The sequence below is a fragment of the Sarcophilus harrisii genome, chromosome 5 (genome assembly GCF_902635505.1).
Source record: "Sarcophilus harrisii chromosome 5, mSarHar1.11, whole genome shotgun sequence".
In the NCBI taxonomy this organism is placed as follows: domain Eukaryota; kingdom Metazoa; phylum Chordata; class Mammalia; order Dasyuromorphia; family Dasyuridae; genus Sarcophilus; species Sarcophilus harrisii.
Genome location: NC_045430.1, coordinates 183,580,493 through 183,607,735, shown reverse-complemented (window position 1 = coordinate 183,607,735; position 27,243 = coordinate 183,580,493). Strand labels below are relative to the sequence as shown.

Sequence of the window (27,243 nt, the reverse complement as noted above, 5' to 3'; positions counted from 1 at the left end):
TGGAATTTTTTGGATCTCAAAAAGAGAATGAATATTCCTTCAGATTAATTACTAGTATTATATGGTTTTTGCTAATAAATTAACCATTTGTCTATTCATCCACAACTGTGTAAATATCTTACCTAAGCAATATTTTCCAAACAATTGTCTCTTTTATCTATCCATCTTTTTCACCTACTGTGTTATATATATTCTTACTTATTCTTCAAAAAGGGTATTTATAAACAGGCAGTAGAGCAATGCAGATGGACATTAAAGTTAGGGAACCCAAGTTCAATCCTATCTTGAGATATTTATTTTGACAATCTTTAAAATAGTTTTATTCTCTATCACTTCTCTCTGCTTTATGACACAATGAATGTCCATCCAGCTTTGTAAGATTTTATGAACAAGTTTATATTCTAGCCCAGTAGGGCCTTACAATTTATTCCTGTTAAGTACATGTTTGCTAAGGCACTTTCTGACTCCTTTTGGTCACTTCATTGCAACAATGTGATATACACTGATTTAATTTTTGGATAAGAGTATCTGAATCAATGTTGGTGTTATTTCTACTGTCCAGATCCCAATTTAAAGTTTTATTTTTCAAATAGTTCAGGATTAGATGTCAGAAATGGATCGATAATTTCATTGATATAGGGAGTTCTCTGCTAGGGAAAACCACCTAACAGTGCAGTGTTCTCTTTAGCTCATCATCTCAGAAAGATGCCTAAGCACTTAAGTGAACTTATCCAGAGTTACATAGCCAGTAGATCAGAGATTGAAAGTTCAGAATAGCCTTCCAATTGTATACTATATCTTTTCCTCACATTATTTCTTCTTAGATTTTTTCCCCTTAATTCCCTTCTGATTAGAGGTAACCTCTCCTCCCCCTATAAATGTCTTTTCCTGTGGTTTTTTTCTGGTGTTATCTAGTGATTCCAGTGTTTGTCACTTTTCTTAAAGAATGTGTTCATAATAAGTGTGAGTGTTCTGGATAATCTATAAATCTTTGGTGTCTCTCAATCCTTCATTTTGAACCATGCTTTCCCATATATTTTCCTCCAACCTTACTTTTTTACTGAAGTCACCAAATGTCCAAGTATATGTTGATTTGGTTTGGAGGATCTTATCACGTTCTTTATAGAATTTTTGCATGGCCTCTGCAATTACCTTAGTATATAATCTGCTTCAAAATATGATGAGCAAACATACCAAGAAATAACGCTCTTACTTTTGGAATGATGACAAAACCTCCTCTATCAGCTCCCTCTTTTTCCTTTTACAGGAGAGTCTTTAAATCACCCTTCAATTTAATTGCAACTTCTTTTTTTCTTCTGATTTTGTTTTTAGAAGACTGTTAATATTTATATGATTCAGCTCCATCAGCAGGATATATTGGTATGTGTATGTATGTGTGTATATATATATATATATATATATATATATATATATATATATATATATATGCCTGAATTCCTACCTAGCTATAGATCTATATGGGGAAGTATGTATGTTTGTCTTTGCATGGATAGGTTGATAAGTATGTGACTATGTGTATCTGTGCATATGTATGCATACTGATTGTAAATAAAGACCAAGTATAGCTGTAAAGTGATGACTACTTTTACTCAAATATATCAGAAATCATTAATATAAATTGGTGGTTTACTTCAAAGTAGCTTGTTGAGTCTACATTTATGATTATAATAACTTACATTTCTATTGAGCTTTAAGATTTGCAAAGTGCTTTTCTTACAACAATCTTGTAGACATTATAGCATTAGTATCTCCAATTTTATATCTGAGAAAAATGAGGTTTAGAGAGATTGTGGCAATCTCAGTTTTATAGCAGTGTTATGACTTTTTAAAGAAAACATTATATAGTTATTTAGCTTATTTACAAAATTTGGTTCCAAATTACTTTTGGCTTTTTCCAAAAATAAAGTCTGTCAACAGAAGAACGCTACTATCAATTCCATTTCTACAGCTGTGGATTTAAGATTTATCATTATTAAGAATATTCATCTTTCACTATTTTGATATCTTGTGGCATAAAAAGTCACCCTGGTTTCTCAAAAGTTATGCTATTGCAGTATATGTTTTGGCAAGTTCTACCAAGCTGAAAAGGCTTCACGTAAGGACTTAATGATAAACTTTATGTCTGATGACCAAGATCCAGTCTAGCTAAATTTAGAGGAGCTATAAGTACCAAGTTGATTTCAGAGGAATGACTTTTGCAGTAACTCTTGAAGACTATCTAAATTATAAAGCAAGCTAAATAATAAAAAATGCCAAGGGCACTTATGACAAAATTATAGAACCTTGAAGTATTGAATTATTTGAAGAATATTCTGAAAAAATACGTAGTAGGTTCTCTATCAGTGGTTGACTTTTCTTGCCAGTATTGGAGATGGGGATTGTGGAGACAAAACTAAATGGTTCAGGAATAATCTTTAGATTGAAAATAAGAATATAAGAAAGTATGTTATATAGAGGCAAATTTATATATTCTGATAAATTCATGGCTTCACTAGTATATCATCTGCTGACATAAGTAGTAACTCCTCCAAATTTTTTATCCTATATAATTCTTATGTACATTCATAAATCTTCCAAAGAGAGCCCACCCATGCTTTATAGGAAGTCTTCTGTTTTTTTTCTTTAATCCCTTGAGGTACCATTACTGCATGTGAGTTGTCCAACCATTAGCTTTTGTCCTCATATTACCAGTCCATTTCCTTTTCTGATCACATATATCTTCATCAAACAATATCTCCTATGCCACTTTTTTGTGACTATCATTGCTGACAATATATCACAGCTTACTTACGCTCATCGTGCATCTTTTTACTTCTTTGAATCAACTACAATTTTGATTTTTCTGAGATCATGGTATTTCATGAATCATATTTATATGCCAGAAGACTATGTTTGGTGTCTTTTGAATTATGATGAATTTTCCTGAGGAGTCTTTGTAGAATTCAGGGTTTAGTGCAATTAGTACAAAATCATTTGAGAAAAGGAGCCTTTGGAGAACTGTATTACTGAGGAGGATAATATAACTTACTTTCAGTCTAACCTTGCAGTGGAAACTAGGCTGAGTAGGGTATGGCAAGAAAAGCACCTGCATAGATTATATGACTTGGTTTAAATCCTTATCTTTTCTGAAAACAGATGGGAAGGCTGATGGAGAATTAGCATAAATGGGCACACAAGCTTTTGGATCTAAAGAGCTATTAAGGTCATTAAGTTAGAAAAAGCCAAAGAAAGATGATGTTGATGAAAGCAGGATCAAAAGTTGATGTTACCAAAAGTATTTGCAATGAGACTAGTAAGAGGTATGGCCTAGATTTTTGGGCTTCATAATAGGTATACAGATATAGACAAGTTTGAGCTGCAAAAAAAGTACTTGGAGGTAATTTACCTTCATTACATGTATACACATACATTTAAAACTCTACCCTGCTACTAGTAATCAGAACTCTCCCTTTGTTGAATTATCCTTAAGCCTCTTTTTACACTTCTTATGCTTCTTAGACTTCATGCAAGCTTATTATGGGGCAGTTAGTGTATCTATATTTTCTTCAGTTTTTCACACTATTGCCATATCCCTTAATCCATTTTAAAATGTTATATTTTTCTTTTATTAATCTTTTCCCAGTTATTCCCTCTTTCACTGAGCAATTTTTAAAAATATACTCAATGAATACATGCATAGTCCAGCCAAATATATTTCCACATTAGCCATGTCTGAAAATGTATGTCTCTTTTTACATTTTAAAATCATTATCTCTGGCAGGAGGTGAGGGAAATGTTTCATCTTCATTCTTTTACATAGTAATCTGCATGGAGTTCATGGGATGAGAGACTACTTTTTTTATTTCAACTCTTTACACTATCTCCTCCATGACATTGAGGCAGTGCAATATCATGGAGAGAGCACTGGACTTGGAGTCAGGAAGGCTTAGATTTACCTCCTACCTCAGATATTGGCTGTGAAGTCTTGACTAAGTCACTTAACTTATACATCTCAGTTTCCTCACCTGTAAAATGAGTAATCAGATTCAAAAGCAAATTGGTAGACATGAGATCATAATCTCTTTTATGACTCTTGTTATAACTTGCTTGATAGTTTGCCAAACAATAGGAGAAAATTGTCTCTGTAGTAATATCAAGCATAGAATCTTACATAATTTCATCAAGTATAGAAGACACGGTTTAAAACATTCTTAGAGTCTTTAAGGTTGCATTTTATTCTATAAAATTGAATTATTTTTTTTTAAATCAACAAATAGGCCTCAGTAGAATCCTTTATCCTATATATCTCTTATTCAGCTTTATGACTATCAGAAATCAATTGTGAAAGTACATCTCCTCTTTTTTCATGTTTTTGTCAGACAACTTTGACAACAGTAGTTTAAGAGATAATTTTTAAAAGCGGCAATCAAGGTTTAATGACAGGGTTTACTGACATACCCAGGAACACACAGCTAGTATATGTGAGACTGCGTTTGAATTCAGATCCTCCTTATTCCCGGACTGATGCTCTACATTGTTACCTTGGTTCCCCAGAAACCGTTTTAAAAAAGATTTCATAGAGATAGGATAGTAGACTTATAGATTGTTTATGTCTTCTCAGTTGTCATTTTTAAATAAGCAGTAGTATTTATAATCTTTTTCATTCTTCTGTAATCATCTTTGAACGAACTTGAAAATGACCCCTAAGTATTTTTAAAATAGTTTCTCTATTCTTCTTAATGTGTGTTTTCTCTAGAAATACTTTTAGAATTATCTGACTTTTTGGCTAAGATGACAGGAAAAGATAATGATAAATGTTGGAGAGGATGTGGGAAAACTGACACACTGATCCATTGTTGGTGGAGTTGTGAATGGATCCAACCATTCTGGAAAGCAATTTGGAACTCTGTTCAAAAAGTTATCAAACTGTGCATACTCTTTGATCCAGCAGTGCTACTACTGGGCTTATACCCCAAAGAGATACTAAAGAAGGGAAAGGGACCTGTATATGCCAAAATGTTTGTGGCAGCCTTTTCATAGTGGCTAGAAACTGGAAATTGAATGGATGCCCATCAGTTGGAGAATGGCTGAATAAATTGTGGTATATGAATGTTATGGAATATTATTTTCTATAAGAAATGACCAGGAGGATGAATACAGAGAGGTTTGGAGAGACAAATGAAGTGATGCTGAGTGAAGTGAGCAGAACCGGGAGATCATTATACACTTCAACAACAATACTACATGATGATCAGTTCTGATGGACCTGGCCATCCTCAGCAAGGAGATCAACCAAATCATTTCCAATGGAGCAGTAATGAACTGAACCAGCTACGCCCAGAGAAAGAACACTGGGAAATGAGTATGGACCACAACATAACATTTCCATTCTTTCTGTTATTGTTTGCTTGCATTTTTCTTTTTTCTTCTCAGGTTATTTTTACCTTCTTTCTCAATCCTATCTTCCTTGTGCAACAAGATAACTATATAAATATGTATACATATATTGTATTTAACATATACTTTAACATATTTAACATGTATGGGACTACCTGCCATCTAGGGGAGGGGGTAGAGGGAAGGAGGGGAAAAGTTGAAATAGAAGTTTTTGCGAGGGTCAATATTGAAAAATTACCCATGCATATGTTTTGTATATAGAAAGCTCTAATAAAAAAAAAAAGCTAAAAAAATTATCTGACTTTGGTCTCACATCAGACTTTGTCATCTTGTTTTATATTCCACTGTGTTTCACGATTTTACAAGGTAATATTGCTTACAAACAGCCAACTCTGCAATTCATTTGCCTCCTGTTTTAATTAATAAGTTTCATTGATGTTTGATAGTTTTGAACTTTCTCTTATAACAAAGAAAAATAGCTTAGCAAAATGGATGAACAAAATGATCATAATAGAGTATGTACATATATAGCACTATATAGCCCACAGTCCTCTACACTCCACTGAGATTAGTGAGATATATTTCATTGTCTGTTCCTTATGAGCATGATTAGTCACTGAAATTATTATGAGTTAAACTGCCTTTTAGTGTAGTTTGCATTTAAATTATTATAGCCACTATGTGCATTATTTTTCTGGTTCTGCTTACTTTATTTATCTGTTCGTATAAATCTTTCCACGTTTCTTTTAATTTGTCATATTTATCAGTTTTAATATGTAATAACATTCCATTATATTCTCATGCTATAATCTGCTCAACTATTTCCTATTCAATGGGTACCCAGTATGTTCATGACTTTTACTATACTAGTTTAATTTATAAATTAGGTTATTAGTATGAGTATGGTTAAGTTTCTCCAGTAGTGCTTTATATCACCAAACTCTTGTTCTTAGTACCCTCTGCCTTCTTCTAACACCATTAACACTATGGAAGTGGAAGAGTTGCATTGAGCTAAGAGCTATTTTAAATCTTTGGCCCTTTCATGAATTGTGATGGTCAAAATTTTTTCATCACCTGGGAGCCAAACTTCTGGTAATAAACCCTATATTTGGTTAATCTGGTCCTTAGAGAATAAGCACAGTCTTTTAATGACTATGTATATGAAAACGCCTAATTCACATACTTTGACTATATCCTATAAACTAAATGAGTTCCATATGTATATACATAGGTAAGTACACAAAGAATTTGCCATTCATATAAAGTAACTAGTTTATGATTTAATAAGTCCCAGTAGTTGTCTTTTCTCATAGAAGTCAGGTATCATCTAGGCTGATATAGCTGGTAAATGTCAGAAGCAGGATTTGAACCCAAGTCTTCTTGATTAGAATCCAGGATCATCACTATATCCACTGCATTCCACTATCTCAATACATCTCCATTCATATGTATTTGTCCAGGTGAAGTAAACAAATTCCTCAAGTAAATAGTTTAGCCAAGTGAAGACATTTTGATTCAATAGCATAAAATATAATTTGGTGCTCTGGAAAAGGTAAAGAGGTTAACTCAAAGCACATTTTATGGGCAGTTTTAGTTCTACTATTACAATCCTAATTTCACATGGCTCTACTGGAAAGAACACTTTGACCTTGTAATCAGAAGTGAATCTAAGCTCCAGTTCTTCTAGTTCTAACATTAACCTTTCTCTTAGCCTTGGTTTATGCATTATATAAAATGGGCTAAAATTTGTACTACCTACTTCAGAACAATATGTGAAGAAAGTATTCATAAAATATAAAGTACTTTGAAAATATAAGCTATCATCATCATCTTTAAAATAAGGGAGTGCGATAACAAGATCTCCAAGGTTACTTTAAGCTCTATGTTTTTATCAATGGGACTAAAAAGTATTGCATAATATGATAAGATATGATAATATATGATGATATTGTATATGATAAGATAACAATGAATGTTATTGAATGATTATCAAACAGATGGAAACTACTTAATAAATATGACAGTTACAATATTGATGACTACCAGAAAATAGAGAAGAGTAGCCAAATAACAAATCAATCATACCTGGGAAGTTCCTTTGAGAAAAGTTTCACTGGTCTCTGAAATGTCAGATTCATCACTACTAGAAAAAAGCAAAAACATTTTGCTGAAATGGCAAAACTTTCTGTTGAGATTTCTCCCAAATCAGCTGGGAAATAGCCGAAATAATCTGACAGCAAAGTTCTACATGTGTAGAAAATAGATAATATATAAAGTGGCATGATTTTCAGAAAGGCTTCAATTCCAATAATGTTTACCTTGTAAGTAACAAAACCATTCATTTATATGTCTGTGGCAAAAATACTACATTGAAAATAAAATCATTCACACTAAAGTAGATACCAGAACTATCTAGGAGAGTGGGGAAAAAACCTGGATATACATACTTTCAGAAAATTGGGCTCCACTACTCACTTGACCAATTAATAGCTGCTATGTGGCTACAGTCAAGGTACATATTAATTCCCTCATCTGTGGAAACAGAATAATTCTTGACTAGCTCATCTCATAGGGTTCGTATAATTATAAAATGTGGCAATGTATATGAAAAGAGCTTGTAAAACTTAAAGCACTATACAAATGTAAGGTATTATTAACATTGATATTATTAATATCATTATCACCATCATCTTCCTGGAGGATGGACTAAATAGAATGACTATATTGGGTATATGAAGGGACACTAGGAATAAGTCTATTTTGGTTTAGAGAATGACACAATTGGAAAAGACCTCAGAGACCAGGTAATCCAAACTGTATATGAATAAGATTATCTGTTGAAACAGACTTATAGAAATAAAAGCATAACATTTTTTTGTAGGGAAGATATTGAAGACATTGTGAACACATAAAAATATATACAGAGTATATACAAAATGGTGGTAAAGTAGTCTGGGGAGATTGTGCACTTGTAGGTAGGATGGCCAAGAAGAATTTTATAAAGAATTTGGCACTTGATCTGGATTCTGAAGGAGACCAGGAATTCTAAGGGGAAGAAGTGAGGAGGGAATGTATTACAGGTATAGAGGTCAACTAGTATAAAGGCATGGAGATGGACAATGGAATATTAAATGTGAAACAATGAAAAATCCAAACTTGAATCACAGGATACAGGAAAAGGAAGGGAATAAAGACTAAAAAGTTAGGACAGGATTGGTTGTGAAGAGTTTTCAATTTCAAACGGAGAAATTATATTTAATTCTTGAAGCAAATGGAGCTATTGGTGTCTAGTAATAATGTAAGGTGAAGTATACGCATATTGACATCTTTATTTTAAAGTACAAGTTTCATTAGTAGTTTACTAGTTAAGCCTTATTTTGGTCTGTATTCCTCAAAATTCCTGAATCTACTATAATTATCTCTATAACTTCAACTTACCTAGAGTCTAGATCCAATGCAGCATCTATGAATGAAGCATCTAAAACATAATGCATTTTTTCTGGGCTTGTTATGCCTGAATGCTGCATCTGCAATTCTTCCAATTCTTTCATGCACTGAAAATACTAGAAAAAAATTATAATCTTGATTAAAAGTAGAAATCACAATTTCATCAGAGCTCTCACTATAGCTCTCTCTTTGTACAAAATATAAGTTCTTATTGATACCCTTTAAAAAAAAAAAAAACCTCATTGTTCTGCTTATTGCACTCTGAAATAGTCCATATAAATTTCTCCAAGTTTCTCTGAATTCCTCCCACTTGTCATTTTTTTAGTGCATAATAATATACCATTGCATTTTATATACATTAGTTTTTCAGCAATTCTTTAATAGATATACATTTTACTTCCAGTTCTGTGTTCCTCTTAAGTGTGCTGCTTTGAAAATGTATATTTGTATACATATATATACATGTGTATGAAGAACTCTTTTTTTGAGGAGGTCTTTGGTCTCTTTATGGTATATGCCCAGTAATGGGATTACTGAGCCAGAAGTTATAAACAGTCTAGTAACTTTGTACAATTCCAAATAGATATATAGAACACTTAGAGTAATTTACAATTCTACTAAAACTGAATGATTATTTTCCCACATTCCCCCCAACATTGATTTCCTGTTTTTTTTAAGAAAAATATATTTGCTAAACTGTAATGTAAGTGATAGAATTTCAAAATATTAACATACATTTCTCTTACCATTAATGACTGGAAACATTTTCATATGATCCTTTATAATTTTCTATACTATTTGAAAATTATTAATAATCTTTTGTCACTTTGGAGAATGGTTACTGATAACATATTTATGTCAAATATCCATATGTTTTTGATATCAGACTTTTATCAGTCATAATTGATGAAAATATTTCCACTTGATAGTGTTCCTCACTCTATTTTCATTGATTTTCTTCATGCAATAGCTTTTAAATGTTATGTAATAAAAAGTTTATTTTGTCATTTTTGATGACCTTTCTCCCTTGTTTAAGAATTCTCTGCCTAGCTTTAATGACAAAAGGGAATTCCTTTATTTTTCCTCTAATTGTTTTATTTGAACTTCTTTATCCAGGTGGTTTACACGCTTGATGTACATTGTATTTACTTAAAACACCAGGGCTCTACTGATAAAAACAGTGGAATTTATTAGATTGACATCGAGAGATACAAAAAACTCCCTCTACGTCCTTTTAGATTACTAAATGAAATATACAGCTATAGACAAGGTTATGCCTTCTAAGAAATGAGCTTTGTTATGATTCATGTTTTCATGGACTTTTCTTACCTTTGTTTGGTCTGGATCACAATAGTCTAAAAGAGAATCACAAAAATGATATCCCATAGACTCCAAGTCTTTTGTGTTGAAGTGAGTACCTCGTCTATTACCTAAAAAAATCAAAGAGCTTATACACCCATGAGAATTAAATTTCATAAGCCTATCTAGTAGCTGAAAAAATAGTATAAATAAATTATATTACCTTCCAGGAACTTTCCCCTTTGGTTTCCTTTGGTTTTAGAATAGGTTGACAGATTTCTATAATAGTTGTGTAATACTATCCTATTATTTCTCCTCAACTGACTGCAATGTTGAAAGTCAGAATGCATAATAGCTAAACAGGGGCATGTACACATATATGTGATACATATTAGTAGGTGTTGGGGAAAACTGGCTAAGAGATGTAAACAATACACAGTGTCCCTAATTGTCCTCAACAATTATTTTGTGCAAAGACTAGGAAGAATTACTTCTTTGAGAAAATTTTTTCATTACCAACTAACATAATTTTTTATCATTTGACATTTGCAAAGTAAATTATAAGTACATTCAGATAATATATAGTGAATTGTATATGTGTATATGTATATGTATTATTTTGAGAATGTATTTTTTTGTGTGTCTCTTAGCTGAATTAAGACTTAGTTTCTCTTCTTTTAATTCCCTTATTCCCTTTGAATATTGGATCAGGGGATGGGGTTATGATTTTGATTGGAAGAATAATATAACTTAGGCCCTGTTCCAGGAAAAAGGAAAAAAGAAAAAATTAAGTAAAAGGAAGAGGTGAGTCACTGAGCTCATAGCTCCAGGCATTGGTGTATTGTTAAGTTCCTCATTTGGAGTTTGTACACTGATGACATGACCAGACCAACCAACCAATAAACAAACAAAACCCCAAAACAAACCCAACAACAAAAACAAAAACAATAGAACATAGTTTTTATAGGTTAGGGAAATAAATTCAAATGTTGCCATTTTAGTAAAAGCCAATAAGATCTCTCTCTTTATACTGCTATTGTCCTATAAATAGTAAACTATATTCTGGTGTTTTGTTTTCTTGAAAACCATGAACTCAATATTCCTATGTAAGATAAACAATAAAAACCAAAGAGGATAGTTCAAATCCTGCCTCAAATACTTACTATCTGTGTGACCCTGAACAAGTCCCTAAATCCTTATCCTTAGTTTTCTCTTCTGTCAAAAGAGAAAAATAGTGCCATGTACCTTCCAGAGTTGTTGCAAGGATTAAATTAGATAAAACATGTAAAGTACCTTGCAAAATTAAAAAGGACTATACAAATCCCCAATTACTGGTATTATTGTTAGCTCATATTTAAAAAACTAAAAACTTTCTGAGAGAAGGTGACAACATGAGTAATTATAAAATGAATATTATGGCTATTGTATTATAGTATACATTATATTGACAACACTTATTAGTGATACATTTTAAGAAGAAATTTATTAACTGACAAATTAACTTCCACTTTTATTTTCATATTTTAACAATGTTTTAGTTCATGATCCTTACATATATGTGTGAATAGTATCTTACCAAGAGTTGAGCCACAGAATGTAGCCTCCATGGTAAAGCTGTTATGGATTCCCATTTTCCACATAACTACTCTTCCTGTTCCTTCTTTGCTCTTCCGAACAACAAACTTACAAGCTGAAAAGGAAAACTGAAAAAAACCACATAAAATACTAATGATGTTTAGGGATAGTGTGTTAAAAATTCAAGCAAATTGCATAAAATGCTAATTCTCACTAGAATTTTGGAATAGTTTTAAAGAAAGTTTGTGATCTCTTGAATCTTTCCAATATTCACATTTTTTTATGTTTTTACTTTATTTTTAAAAGTTTTTTATTTTTAAAACATATGCATAGATAATTTTCAATATTCATCTGTGCAAAACTCTGGGTTTTACACACAAGAAAAAAGATCAAAAAGGGAAAAAATGAGAAAGAAAACAAAAAGCAAGAAAATAACAATAAAAAAGGTGAAAATACTATGTTGTGATCCACATTCAGCCCTCATAGTCCTCTTTTTTGGATGTAAATGGCTCTCTCCATCACAAGACCATTGGAACTGACCTAAATCATCTCATTGTTGAAAAGAGCCATATACACCAGAGATGATCATTGTATAATCTTCTTGTTGCCATGTACAATGATCTCCTGATTCTGCTCATTTCACTTAGCATCAGTTCATGTAGGTCTCTCCAGGCCTCTCTGGAATCAATCTGCTGATCGTTTCTTATAGAACAATAATATTCCATTGCATTCATATCCTATAACTTATTCAGCCATTCCCCAACTGAGGGGCATCCACTCAGTTTCCAGTTCCTTGCCACTACAAAAAGGGATGCCACAAACATTTTTTGCACACGTGGGCCCTGTAATTGTCACATCTTAAGTTAATAATATTTAAAACAGTTTTTAATGCTCATGGTCGATATACTAAGGTAGCACAGAGGGTAAGTATGTGCCCAATTGCCCATGTCAGAACTGTGAGCCACTATAATACAGGTGGCCATCCATGTAGTTGTTTTTGGTTAACATTATGGCAATCACATGATAGCCAGTATTCTCTAGTGGACAGGTAACTTGCCTTGAAGCCATAGAGATCTTGGGTCATGTACTGTCTGTCATATACAATCTGCATGACCCAGAGCAAATCATCTAACTTTTCAGTGCCCCAGGAAACTCTTAAGACAAGAGTGCTTAAAAAATTTAATAATCATATTCAATGTAATTGGTTCCCTTTGTAATGCAATGCATTTTGTTTTATACATTTAAAAACATTTTGAAGAGATCCATAAGTTTCATCAGACTGGGGTCCATGACATAAAAAAATCTTAGGAATTTCAGCTCTAAGACTCTTAAGTTTCAAAAGAATTGCTGATCTAAATTGACTGGGGAAGAGGTCTAATTAGTTCAAAGGTCTGAAACATATATAATTACTCAATTCTGCTATGACACTTGTTTAAAAAATGCAAATTTGTTCCAATTTAACTAATATGGTAGGAAACATTTTGAGTGCAAATTTGATTTTCAAGTTTACTTCTGTCAGATTTTTTTTAGAGATATAGAGCAAGAGAACTCAGAAAATCACTATTTCACAATAATTCACAAGGTATAATCCTTCTGATATTCACTTCAAGTGAACTTCAGTTCTTTGTCAAGGTAAAGTGGCATATTTATTATGTCACTTTTCATGCAAGAGAAGCTGCGGACAGAGGACAGTTCTCCTGTCCTCTCCAGTCCCCTTTCAAATTTTTGCCGATGATGTAGAGTTTTAAATCCAAGCCTGTAACCAGTCCAACTTGCTCCCTAAGGATGGGAACTCACTATTTATCATGGTATTTATGAAATTTTTATCCACTTAACAGGTATAAAACTAAGCTATCCTTTTTGTTAGTTTATCTTTTTTTTAAAAATGTCATTTACAAAGTTTTTGAGCATTGGCTTTATCCCAATTTCCCTCCATAAACTCTGTGGTTTTTATTTTACAATTTTGCATAGCTCAATACTTTTTGGCAATGTATATGTCAAATTATAGCAGAACTGACCAAGTAGATATTTATATATCATATGTATAGATATTTCACATCCATATTCAGCAAAGAAGTTTCTTCAGAATCTCAATGAAAGATTCATTGGGATTTTCATTTTTTTTTTATTTGTAAAGGTTAACTATTAGTATTCTTTAGGAATAGTTAAATTTTTACATCTCAAAAAAGTAGTAGGCTGTGTTCTAGATTCTCTTATTTCTTCTATTTACATCTTTCTATTGGTGATCTCATAAGATGTCATGGATTATTGAATTATTATTATTATTATTACCCTTATGCAGATGATTCCTAGAAGAATATATTCATTTAGTCCCAGTCTTTCTCCTGAACATCAGTTCCAAATTACCAAATGCATAATGAACATCTCCAACTGGATGTCCCATGATTAACAAACTTAACATGTCTAAGATAGACTTTTAGATCTCTTCCACCCTACCCCTAATTCACTCCTCTTTCTATTTTCTCTTTTTCTATTGAAGGCACTTCTACCATTGTGATTCCTTAAGTCTTCTCAATAGCCACATTGTAAATGTACAATATTTAAAACATTTTAATGCTTACAGTCAATTTAGTGAGTCAGCACAGGGATCAAGTAGGTGCCTACATGCTGTGTGAAGCAATTATAGCATCAGTCTTTACTTCTTCCTCCTATATCCTTTCTTCTTCCTACCTATATCCAATATGATACCAAGTCTTATCAATTAAACTTCCACAACTTTTATTTCTCATATGTGTCTCCTTTTTATTCATTCAGTCATTCGATTATTCAACCATCAGGTCCCCATTATCCTTCAGTGGGACTACTGAAATAGCCTTCATTTCCAGATACTTCTCCTTCCAATTTATCTTCCACAAAGCTGTCAAATTGGTAATTTTCAAAGAAAAGGATTGGGTGTACTGCTGTCATGTTCAAAAATCTTCAGGGATTTTCCATGACTTGTAGGTTAAAACACAAACTCTTTTTTTTAAAAAAAAAAAAAGCTTTAAATTTTAAATCTTTTTACAATCTCTCCAACCTATCTTTCTCGTCTGATTTCACATTGCTTCTTCTCATGTATTCTATTCCAGCCAAATAGGACTTAAATGATATTTCATCTTCCATCTCTGTGCCTTTGAATAAACTGTTTGCTATTCTTAGAATGCATTATTTCCTCACTTTCACTTGTTAAAATTTCTAGCTTTCTACAAGGGTCAACTCCTGGGCTACCTCTTATATGAAGTCTTTTCTGATTCTTGCCATTGTGACTTTCCTTTCCCCCTACCCCAATTACTTTATATGCATTTTGTATGAACTGTGAATATGTTTTCTCCATTGGGAAAATATAAACTCCATGAAGAAAGGGATTATTTCATTTTTATCTCTGTATCCTTAGAATAGAATACTGCATTAAGCTATTATTCAGTTAAATGTTGAATGAATTAAAGGATCCAAAACTTTTTAAGTTTAGAGGGAATGATAATTGGTCTATTCTCCCACTCCAATTTATTATTCTTAAAATATTGGCTTTAAAATAGTCTAAGTGTTCTCTGAGTCTTGACTTTATAAAACATTTAATATATTTTAAAAATTATTTTTAATACTATACATTCCATTGGCCAATATGAGTTATTTTCAAAACAGTAAAGAAAACCTGACATACTTACTTTGTTTGGACAATTCTTGCTCAGCATAAATGGAAATACTCGTTGCTCTAAGCACAACTCTTTATGTTCATAATTATTCTGACAGCCATACATGAAGATATTCCCTCTCCTACTGTGACCATGGAGGTCACAATATAGGAGAATCTCCCGATCTTCCATTAATCTGCAAAGAAGAAAAAGGAAATATGATAGCTAAAACATTGACTCTTCAGTTTTCTTCGACATATTGAATCAGGATCACTTGATTTTTAAAAATCTGAAAAAAAGGAGTTTAAAAATAAAAAAATAAATAAAAGCTTTAAATAAAGCTTTCTGGTTTTTCTGTTTTTAATAGCTCCCTATTTCAAGTCATCCTATGTATTGCTAATAATTTACTTTCATTATGCTACTTCCTTTAGTCATCTAAAGAATAAAATCCAAATTTTTTACTAAGGCATTCAAAGCCTTTTGCTCATTTTAATTCTAATCGAATTTTCCATCTTCACTATTCCTTAACATGATCTTTCTCCCATTATTCCTGTCCATTGCTTTCCACAAACTAATCTTGCTTATTCCAATCCCAGAACCTATGCTTTATCTGGACTTGGTTGTTAGTTCTCTATCAATTTGAATATTATTCCCATATTTCAAGATGCAGTTTTCTTATTTTCTCTATGAATCTTTCCTGATCATTTCAACTCAGGGATTTCTCCCTCCTCTGAACTTGTAGTACTTATTAATGTCTATGCCACTCATTTGATACTTGATCACAAATTACCTTGTACCATAAATCAATATGGGCATATATTATTATTTTTAGAAAATCAGGACTAATAGAGACCTATAATCTACAAACTGTAGGCCAATGAGGTTGGCTTCAATTACCAGCAAATTTTTATAGCATATTAACAAAGGGGCAGTTTATAAGGATTTATGGATTATGTAGCTCATACAGTTGGAGATAGAAAGAACCTCCAACTCCTTTAACAAACAGCTAAGGAAACTAAGGCCCAGATAAGTTAAATATTTGCATATGCTTTCTTGAATATAGTAAGACTAGAATTTCTTGAATATAGCAATACTAGAATATGAACTCTGGCACCAAATTCAGCTCGCTTTCCATTATAACAGGAGTGATCACTGTTATAACATCATTAATAATGGGTTGTGTCAGTTTAATCTCATTTCCTTTTTTAACAGGGTTACAAAATGGTAGATCAGAAGAATGGCACAGATATACTATACTTGGATTATGGCAAAGTATTTCAAAATAAAGTTTTATTCTGTCTTTGTGGGAGTGATCTGAACTAGGTGGGTTTAGAACTAAGTGAATAAAGGGCTCCAAAAGTAGTCAATAAGTGATTGGTATCAACCCCAGCAATGTGGTCAAGGACATTTCCTTGGTTTCTGCATTATTTAATATTTTTATCAGAGATTTGGATAAAGGTATAAGTTACACATTTATCAGGCTTGCAGATGTCACAAAGCTGGTAAGAATAAGGAATGGATCCAAAAAATGTTTTGACAGTCCAGAATGTTTGGCCAAATCTAATAAAATGGAAGTGTTAAGAAAAATATGTTCAGTCTTACATTAGAGTTCACAAAATCAATGACTATAAAATGAGAAAGTTGTAACTATATAATTCATGAGAAAGATCTATGGATTTTAATGGGCTGTATGCTCAATATGAATCAGTTGTGTGATCTCAACACTACATTTAATCCTAACCTGGAAGCTGTCTTCTGCTATAGTGTTTCCATGTAGGAGATGGAAATGGAGTTAATAAGTATTAATTAACAGGAGCACTATTAACCTTGCTGTTAATAGTGCTGAACAACTAGTGGTCTAAAAAGACCAAACCCTATGGCATGATAGTTTTTGATTAGTGTGAATTATAGTTATATGTTTTAAGATGTTAATTTTGTTAACACAGCCTGAAGAAGTATCATATTAGACAAAGATTCTGAAATTTTACTAGTTTCATTTCATATGTTCTACCTAAAGGTCTCTTCCTCTGCTCAATTCTTCATTTGCTGGACATTTGCTTCTTCTGAAGTGAAGCAGCACCACTGACTTCAGTATTTCATATAATATGAATCACTTGCAAATAGTTTTCAAAAATTTTTTACTTATAAAAATGCTTACCAATTCTTCCTTGCTTACTCCCAATGTACATGCCTATAGAAGTGTTTGAAATATAAAGTTTTCACATGAAGACTGTTGAAAAACTAAACTTGCTATTTCAATATATTCCCTCTTCTGACATTCTTACAAAGTAAACTAATTAATATCAAGAAACTTTAAGTAGCTAGCATAAGGTTAAAACAATTTTGCCAAGTCCTCTTTATCATCTTCAGAATTGGGAATCCTAGTTTTTTCAAGAAAGGTACCAGATATGTAAACTCTTTTGAAGGCAGGAACTACAGTGGGGTCATAGCACCCAATAACTGCTTCTCCAAAGTAAGAAAGACCATGAGTAGTCTTTGTACAACTCAAGTATGCCCTGAGAACTTTTGACTTTCATTTCTAAATTCATGAAATCCAAGAGGCTGCCCAGAGATCTGAAACCTAAATTCTTATTTCAAACTTAAAGGACTTAAAAGTATTCCCTTTAGTTATTCCAAAACAGCAAATCATCTTTCTTTCAGTTCTCTTTGAATTTTTGAGACTATTAAACATGAGAGTGAGATTCTTTTCACACTTGATTGGTTAATGGTTCTAAAGAACCTTCCTATCATTTACTTCCCTGAAACAGAATTCTTGAAGTTTACAGTCAAGATTCCAGTTACAAATAGGCCAAGGCTGTAAGTGTGTGGTTTCTGACTATTTAGGAAGTATTTTCTTCTAAAAATTTCTTTTACTTATTTGGGGAATAATAGAAATGGAAATGGAAGCTGTTCTTATACCATGGAATTATTTCTCATAGATAAGGAGTTTAAGTTCCTTAGAGTAAATATTAAACTCCCTTGGATCAAGGGAGGTTTAAGGAAGTAATGTAGTCAGTGACAAGAAAGATGGTATCCATGAAAAAAAAAAAAAAAAGACTGACTAGTAGGAAAAGCAGTCATAACTGAACCTTCTCAAGAAATCTATCAGTCGATTAAGTGGAATTAAAGGGAGAAATGCTTGTATGGAAGGCTACCAGAGCTGCTAAATAAAGTGAGACTGATTTTACCTACGAATCATATTCCTGGTGTACCAAACAGAGGGATAGGAGTCCTTTTGGATAGACGTGTAGCAGCGGTTTAGATCCTGTCCAGCCAAAGAGCATCGGTAATTTCCCACAATCACGCCATCTGGGTTCAGCATAGGTATCACTTTGAAGATAAAAGTATCCCGCAGCAGCTGGGCATCACTTGAATCTCCTAAAATGTAATCCAGGAAGCCTTTCATGATCCAAGAACTGTTCGTTTCTCCCGGGTGTACTCTCGCTGTCAAAATCACCACCTTCCGCTTTCTTAATTCGGTGCTCTTCAGAGGGGTGGTGATGGTTAAAACGTACACCATGTTCCTAGCCAGCGTGTGGCACAGCACACGGATCTTGCAGTACTGCGACCGCTTGGGGTCATTGGCGATGCGGGAGAGGTAGTCCTGCAGGTTGGCGTACGTGTACGGGTAGCAGTGAGCAAAGTAACACCTGTCTTTGTCATGAGGAAACTGGAAAGTCCACGTGAGGGAGAAGGACGGGCGCCCCTCCTGCCCGATGTTGTTCCTGTAGTACTTGATTTGGTCTCCGGTTCGCCGCCAGCCGATATTGTTCATCTTGGCCTCTTTTTCAGAATAGAAGAGTGGGCGCATGCCTTTATTGTACAGACTATATGGCTTCGTGAAGTTGACAATTGTGAAACGATAGGGTATCCCCGCTTGAGTGTTGGTCACTTGGAAATAATACCACTGGGTGTGTCTACTTGTGAAGAGGTCAGGGCGCACAGTCAACTGATATTCATGATCAGTACTAATATAAAAAAATGGGGAAAACAAGTTATAAGCAACATTTAGCATAGGCAAATAAGAGATTTCTGTCTAGCCTCCATTAGCTTCTAATTGTGGAACCTTAAAAAAGGTATTAGAAATTTTTTAAAATTCATGATTTAATGCTTTATATCTAGTCACATTCCTTCTTGAGGAAAGGAACTACCTTTTAAAACTGATATAATTTTGAGGCTTCTCACTAGACAATAAACATCTTGAGAAAAGATATGCTGGCCAGACCTCCACTAGGTACCGAGTTAATGTTGTTAGATAAAGATAATTAAAACTGGTTTTAAACAATATAATTCATATCTTTGATTTGTTATCAAATGAAATTTGTTATAAATTGGTAAGCAAAATTGTTAAGAAGCTTAGACCCACATATATATGAAGATATACATACATACACTCATATGCATACACATACGCACATACATATATGAATAGAAGTTAATTAAAACACTTGCAAATATATTTACAGGAAAATATTGCATTATAATGGCAAAATGGAATCATTTTGAGGAAACTGTTTCTTTTAATAATTCAGAGGCAATATTACTTAAGCTATATGCTTCCTCTTCAGGGAGTAGCTTGGTATCCTGAGAGCACAAATGAGTACATGACATTTTTCATACTTTTTCCTCAGTGATTAACAAATTCACCCAGATCATATTCTAACCCAGAAATTCTGGTCCTGAATTTGGCATCAATCAAACCCCATTGTCCATCTCTACTCCCTTTTCCCTTATTCTCTTTTCCCTCCATCTGCTTCTTGCCCCAGTGTCCTAAAGTTACCTATCCCTTGGAATGCCTGTTCCATAAAAGCAACAAATTTAAATCTTTTCCTTTCCTATTCCTGGTTTTCAGTCTTCTTTGACGGGTCTTAATCCAGATCCTGGATGTCCCAGGAGACCTTATCTTGGATCCTCTTCTCTATAATATTTCACTTAATAATCTTATTAGCTCTCATGGATTATCTCTGTGCTGATGAGTCATATTTATTTGTTCCCCCCCCCATCTCTGTTGACTTCCACTCTTGTGCCTCCAACTGCCTATTAGATATCTCAAAATGACTATCCTGTAGGTATCTTAAATTCATCATGTACAAAAATGAAATCACTATCTTTCTCCCCAAACCCTTCTTCTTTCCTAACTTCACAGTTATTCTTGAGAATACCACTATCCTCCTAGTCACCTTGTAACTTAGGTGCCATCTTCAATACCTGATTCTTTCTCATCACCCCACCCTCCACCTTAATTCAATTTTTTGCCAAGGCTTACCAATTTTACCTTTACCTCTTATACATACTTCCTTCTCTTCTCTGACACTGGGGTGTAGACCTTCATCTCTTCTTACTTAGATTATGTTGAGAGATTGCTAGTTGGTCTGTCTGCTACACATCTTTCTCCATTCTAATTTCCTTTTCTCAACTGTCAAAGTGATCTCCCCAAGGAGCAGGTTTGGCCACATCATCATTACTACCTCCTCAATAAGCTTCTGGATTTCCCTACCACATCCAGGATCAAATACAAAAAAAAAAAACTATGTTTGATATTCAGTGCCCTTCATAACCTTCTTCTCAATTTCCCCTTCAAACTTTCTAGTTTTCTTACACTGTTACAGATACTCTGGGATCCAGTGACCATCCATGCTGTTTCTTGAACAAGATATTCTACCTCTCAATTCTAGGTATTTTCACTAGTTGGACCCTCCAAAATGGTCTCCCTTCTCATCACCATCACTTTTCCTTAACTCCTTTCAAGGTCCAGCTAAAATCCACTTTCCACAGGAAACCTTTCCTAGTCCTCCTGAATTATGCCTTGTCTCTGTTGACAACTTCTAACTTATCCTGAATATAAGCTGGTTTGTACATAGTTCTTTATATATAGTGTCTCCTCAATAGACTGTGAACTCCTTGAAAACAGACTGTTTTTTACCTTTTTCTGTATCTTTAGTGCTTGTACCATGCCTCATACTTAGTACATCTTTAATAAATGCTTATTAATTGGCTGACTCAAAATGCTCTTTGGGAAATTTGATTTTAACATGTACAGATCATTGTAATAGCCCCTGAAGACCCTACTATTCAAAGAAGTGCCCTAAGCTAGCTGATGTTCTATTTTCTCAAATCAAAGGAATTTTAAAACCTACACTTTGACCACTTTTTGCAGATTACCACTTTCAAACCTGGCTTCAAATATCAAAGTGTTGTCATAATCCTCCACAGGTAGAATTTCTGAGTGCTTCTGAAGAGATCTGATACCTCCTATTCGAGAATACAAGAAACAGCGGCCTTTGTAAGCTGATAAGGGAAGCAAAACAAACAGATGTCAGGGTCTGTAGGAAATGGCACAAGTTACCATCAATATATTTTAAGACTTGAGGAAAATAAAAGTTGTATACTCTCCTTAAAACTCTATGTAATTTACATTTTTTAATCAAAAGAATGCCTAAGAGTAAACCACTTTAAGGATTCAACATTTCATCTTCTGAAAATAGAATTTTCAGAATATATACTCGACTTTATCTTGCATCACTCGAATGCAAATCAAATACTTTTAAAATGGACCTCCTAAGATGATTACATCTATTCTTCATCTTTAAGACAATCCTATCTGGAATCTTTGAATTGGGAAGGATATGAAAGATCAGTTAGCCCAACTTCCACCTGATGAATGACTTCTATAAGTTTCCTAATTGCCTAGTAAACCCAGAGTCTAGCTAGTAAAGCATCTATGGTGTAGGAAACTCATGAGGTATTTCATTCCATATCTGAACCACCCTATTATTAAATTCTTCCTTATATTGAGCAAAAAATCTGCTTGCCTACAAATTTTACCTGTTGGTACTCATATTTTTAGATTTAGAAGAGTAAAACTTATATTTAACATGACAAACATTGGAAGTCTTTCAAATATTTGAAGAATTATATCCCTCTCCCTTGTCCAATTTTTATCTTCTGCAAGCTAAACTGTTCCTCATATGCCTTATTATTGAGTCTGATCATTGTTATTCTCCTTTGGATACTTATTATTGAGTCTGATCATTGCTATTCTCCTTTGGATACACTCTTACTCATCGATGTCTGTCTTTCTAAAAATGTGGCACCCAGAAATGAACACAAGATTCCAGATGTGGTTGCCTTGCTTCAGAATAAAGTAGTATCCCCCTAATTGTGGGAATTATACTTTTATTAATGAAACTCAAGGCAAAATTAGCAATTTTGTCCATTGTAACATACTATCATTCTAAATTTGCACTCAATTAGGGCCTTCAAAGTTTTTATTCATGAAGACTGGTCTAGACAAATTTTATACCTAATCAATCAATTTAGAGTCTAACTGAAAGAAATTTGAGATCTACACAGTGTAACATATTATCTATGTTTCCCAGATTTATACTGTTACACTCCAATTGTTAAGCATGTCACCTCTATCTTTTTATTTATCTAATTCACTGATGCAGAAATTAAATAGAACAGGACAAGAACAAAATCCCATGGATATAGTGATAGAAGTTTCTTTATAGGCAATTCTTAAAATATGGCATCTGTAGGTATTTGGGGGAGTCCCCGAAATTGTTTCAGGGCATCCATGAGATTAAAAACTATTTCCCAAATAATATGATATTGCCATTTGCCTAAAGTATTTTTCAACTACATATCTTTGTAAGGCTGGGTTATCTTCACATAATTAAATCAAAACAACATATTACATGGATTGAATGCAAAAGTAGGTATGAGAATATAAACTCTCTTCTATTAAGCCAGATATTAAAGAGATTTGCAAAAATATGTATAACAGTGTCACTTGCTTTACTTGACTTCACTATTCAAATTAAAAGCAAAGAATTTTCAGGAAATTGGAAATCAGGAAGCTGATATAAATAAGAGCTTTATTTTTATGCAACGCAGCAAATAAAAACATATAAACATATAATATATACTGATATAGAGAGAAGTTTGTCCCCATGGACACAAGAAACAGTCAGCATAAGGGGAAGGGAGAAGACATGTTCAAAGTTGGGGTTCAGGTAGCAAAATCATGTACACTACGAATAGGTTTTGTTGAGAACAGGTAATTGGCACCAAAATATAGGGGAAGGCTTTACTAATCAGATCCAGATGTAATGGAGAAGTCCTCAGGGTCACAATACCAGGCTTAGGTGAGGCTCAAGTAGAAACAATTTCTTTATGTAGACCACAATGTCTTTATGTAGCTATCTAAGGCAGCAGAAGAATGACTCAGGACCTCTGAAGCAGGCCAAGAGGTTCGTCCACTCAAAAACTGAAAGTATTATGTGTCAGACAGATAATAGATAAGAACAGTGGAAAAGTACAAATGTGGCTGACTTAGGCCTATATGCTCTTATGGGCATTAGGATCACTTAGCCTGTATGACTATATTGGAGTCATCATTATAATTACAACCTCAAACTATAACATCAAACAATATAAAATTTACAATTATAATTTTTTTCATCAATTAGAAAATTGAACTATTTTTCATTAAAAAGATTTTTATATTAACCTGGAATAGGGTTATTTTTAAATGAACATTTAAATATTTATAGATATAAACCACATAAACAAAAGCTCTTTGGGGTTCTTAATAATTTTAATAGAGGAAGAGGGATCTGAGACCAAAAGGTTTGAGAGTCACACTCTATAGATTGATAGAAATCTACTAATCTTAAAACTAATACTAATCTTATGATACAAATATTTCCAATTTTTTGCATAAAATGAAACTGATTTTATGACATAGTGATGAAATGCTAAGAGGGATGGATTTAGAGTCAGAGAATGTGGGTAGTAATCTTCACTCTATCATTTACTCTATGAGTTTAGAAAAGTCATTTATCCTCCACAAGCCTCAGTTTCATCATTGATAAAATGAGTGGTTTATATTTGATAACTTTTTAGGTCTCCTTTCCCTGTAAACTTATGATTTTGTGACCCTAAATCCAAATTCACTGCCTTAAAGCATTTTCGTAATTTATTATTCTAATAATCCTGTTACTGAAATTTGTGCTAAATCAGTTCAAATGACCCTCTTGTTTCCATTTTTGCTTTTCTTTCAGGTATATGTTTACCAGTCTGCTGGGAGAGGTGACATGCACCTGGGAAAAGTTGAGGCAAAAGTATAGGCAAAGGAAGAATCCTCTTGATTCAGTTTCTTTTTGAGCTACTTCCATTCTGAATAGGAAAATTTCCCACCTGGTTAATTCTAAACTTTGCATTTGATACCCTGTGAATAAATGTGGAACTCTGCTGCAATGCTGGCTGTGGAATATGACTCATACCTTGAATCAAATAGAGCTAAGGGAAGTTTCCTCACTATGGCTTTTGTCTTAACAGTATTGATATCATAATCATGTTCCTCCCTTTTCCTTTTATCATGGCAGAAGAATTTATTATATAAAAATATTTTAATTAGCATATTTAAATTATCCAATTTACTGTAATAGGATATAATTATGAAAGATAGTATTTAATCTGAATTTGTGGTCAATCCCTTATCCTGAACATCTAAGTAAATAAGTTCTTAGGCTGCCCTTCATCCACTTGTTAACAGTTTTGTTTCATTCTTTCAGGATAATAATTACATCCTCAAAGAAAAGTATAAAGATATAAAAGTGTCTTCAAAGATAAAAAATTTACTGTGTGCACCTTATGGAACTGTCACCTATTCTGTAAGCTGCTTATTATCATTTCTGCTTGTCCAAATGATACTGTGGGAATTCTAAGGCTCTCGTACACCAAGTTTGTTGGTCATGTTTTGCCCATGGTGCTTATGTAGTGGCCCTTTGTACAATTTTTAGTTGCCTTTCTTATTAAGAGTCAAACTCCTCATGGAGAAAAACTGTGATAAAAGTGGGATGAAAGTGGGAACCCTACCATTTGCATACCTGTGAATAGCTGAAAAGTGACTATATTGAACTGCAAGTCTATAAATTCCAGATGATTTGGGGTACAGAACTTTCCATTGGCTAAAATATCTGTGGCTTTTCTCATAGAATATGCTGTCTATGTTTATAATGCCTTCTTTGGTGCTTGTACTGAATTCCCCAAGCTAACTCCCACATTTATAGGCAACAGAGATTGGGAAGTTATAGCTGAGGATATAGGAGGATATAGGTCTAATTGTAAGGCTGTGCCATAAGTATGGCTAGCACCACAGAGAAAATTATTGAAATTTGTTCTGAGTCAGTTCAAGTGACCCCATTGTTTCTAAATCTTGCTTGTACTGATCAAGTAGCTGAGGTGCAATGGTCTTTTCCCTTTTGGAAACATGCTATCAGGCTTGTCTTTCTCTTATGAAATTTCTCTCTAAAAAGTGTGAGGTTTAAATTTCCTTGCCTCAATACATTCAACTTCCTTTAGCCTTTAGTGCTACAATAAACTCCTTTATAATTTTCTACCCGAGTTTGTTTCATTATTGAAGGAAAAAGCCCAAATAAAGATTTTCTTTTGACACTATCAAGAACAACTCAAGCTTCATCATTAGAAAATTTTTACTCATGTCCAATTTAGGTCCCTCTTACTGCAATTTAAACTTTTTTCCTCGTACTATTATCCTAAAAAAGAAAAATATCTTAATATCTTCCAAGTAGGACTTCCGGCCAAGATGGCGGAGAGGAGGCACACAGCTATGTAAGCTCCGTGTTTTCTCTCAGAATCCATTTCATGACAAGCCTCTGAATTAATGCTTGACTGAAAAAAACTCCACAAATAGTTACCAAGAGAAGACATCCTTGAAATTCACCAAGAAAGGTCTGTTTTTGCTTGAGGGCAGGGAAGGTTTTAGATTGGGCACAGGCTGAGGGCAGCGGCAAGCAGAGCTCCAGATAGCCTTCCAGGAGCAGACCTGGTGGTGATCTCAGCCATCTTTGTGAGAGTTTTCTTTTTTTTTTCTTTTTCTTTCAGGTTTTCCTTTGATTCTTTGATAAATGAGCAAAAAATTGAAAGGACTAACCATTGAGTTTCATGATAGAGAGCGGACTTTAATCTCTGAGGAACTAAAAACAGACTGTCTCCAGGTGAATCCCTAAAGGAGAGATCATCTGTTCTCAGCACAGATGAATCTCAAGAAGGAAATTAAAAGGCTCTGCAAGAGAGCTAGAAGAAAATGGGAAAGGAGGGAAGCTTGCAAGAGAGTCGGAGAAGTCATCCCACCATTTAAAGACAGAGGAAAAGAAATCAAACTTTAAAATAGGATTAATGAACTGGAAACAGAAAAAAGCCTTTAAAAATAAAATGGCAAATGGAAAAATCCATAGAACAAAACAACTCAATTGACAATTAGGAAAGATATTTAAAAGGAGTAAGAAAATACTTCATTGAAAACAGAATTGACAAATGGATTGTGACTCGAGGAGACAAGAATCAGTCAATAAGACCAAAAATGGAAACAATGGAAAAAAGTGAAATACTTTTTAAAACAACAGACCTGGAAAATAGGTTCAGAGAGACAATCTGAGAATTATTGGACTCCAGAAAAATATGATGAAAAAAGAGCCTGAACACTATTTTCCAGGAAATTATCAAAAGAGAATCCCAGAAGTATAGAAACAGAGGGTAAAATAGACATTGAAAGAATCTAATGATCACCACTGAAAGGAACCCAAATCAAAACACCAAGAAAATAATGGCAAATGCCAGAAACCCAGACAAGGAAAAATGCTGCAAGCGCAGGAAAACCCAATTCAAAATATAGAGGAGCCACAATAAATTACCAGGATCTAACAGCATCCATTAAAGGTCAAAGGGCTGAACAGGTATTCAAAGACTAAGGAACTCGGATGCAACTGAAAATACCCAGCCAGAATGAGCATCCTTTCAGGGAAGAAATGTCATCCAACGAAATAAGTAATTTCATCTATTTGATGAAAAAAAGAACTTAAAA

At 33.5% G+C, this 27,243-nt stretch overlaps 1 protein-coding gene across 9 annotated transcripts in view; it reads right to left on the bottom strand.

Moving 5' to 3' along the window:
- Positions 1-27,243, bottom strand: part of AGBL3 (ATP/GTP binding protein like 3) — a 115,364-nt gene that overhangs the window by 47,098 nt on the left and 41,023 nt on the right. For 4 of the 9 annotated variants that reach the window (XM_031939101.1, XM_031939103.1, XM_031939105.1 and 1 more), the window contains exons 6-12: positions 21,488-21,638; positions 18,539-19,318; positions 15,384-15,546; positions 11,720-11,846; positions 10,174-10,274; positions 8,836-8,960; positions 7,483-7,540 (exon numbers count right to left, since the gene is read on the bottom strand). In XM_031939101.1, coding sequence (XP_031794961.1) covers positions 7,483-7,540; positions 8,836-8,960; positions 10,174-10,274; positions 11,720-11,846; positions 15,384-15,546; positions 18,539-19,318; positions 21,488-21,638 — 1,505 coding nt within the window. Of the gene's footprint in view, positions 1-7,482; positions 7,541-8,835; positions 8,961-10,173; positions 10,275-11,719; positions 11,847-15,383; positions 15,547-18,538; positions 19,319-21,487; positions 21,639-27,243 lie in introns of those variants that run through there. The other 5 variants (XM_031939102.1, XR_004229693.1, XM_031939106.1 and 2 more) reach the window with 5 other exon arrangements.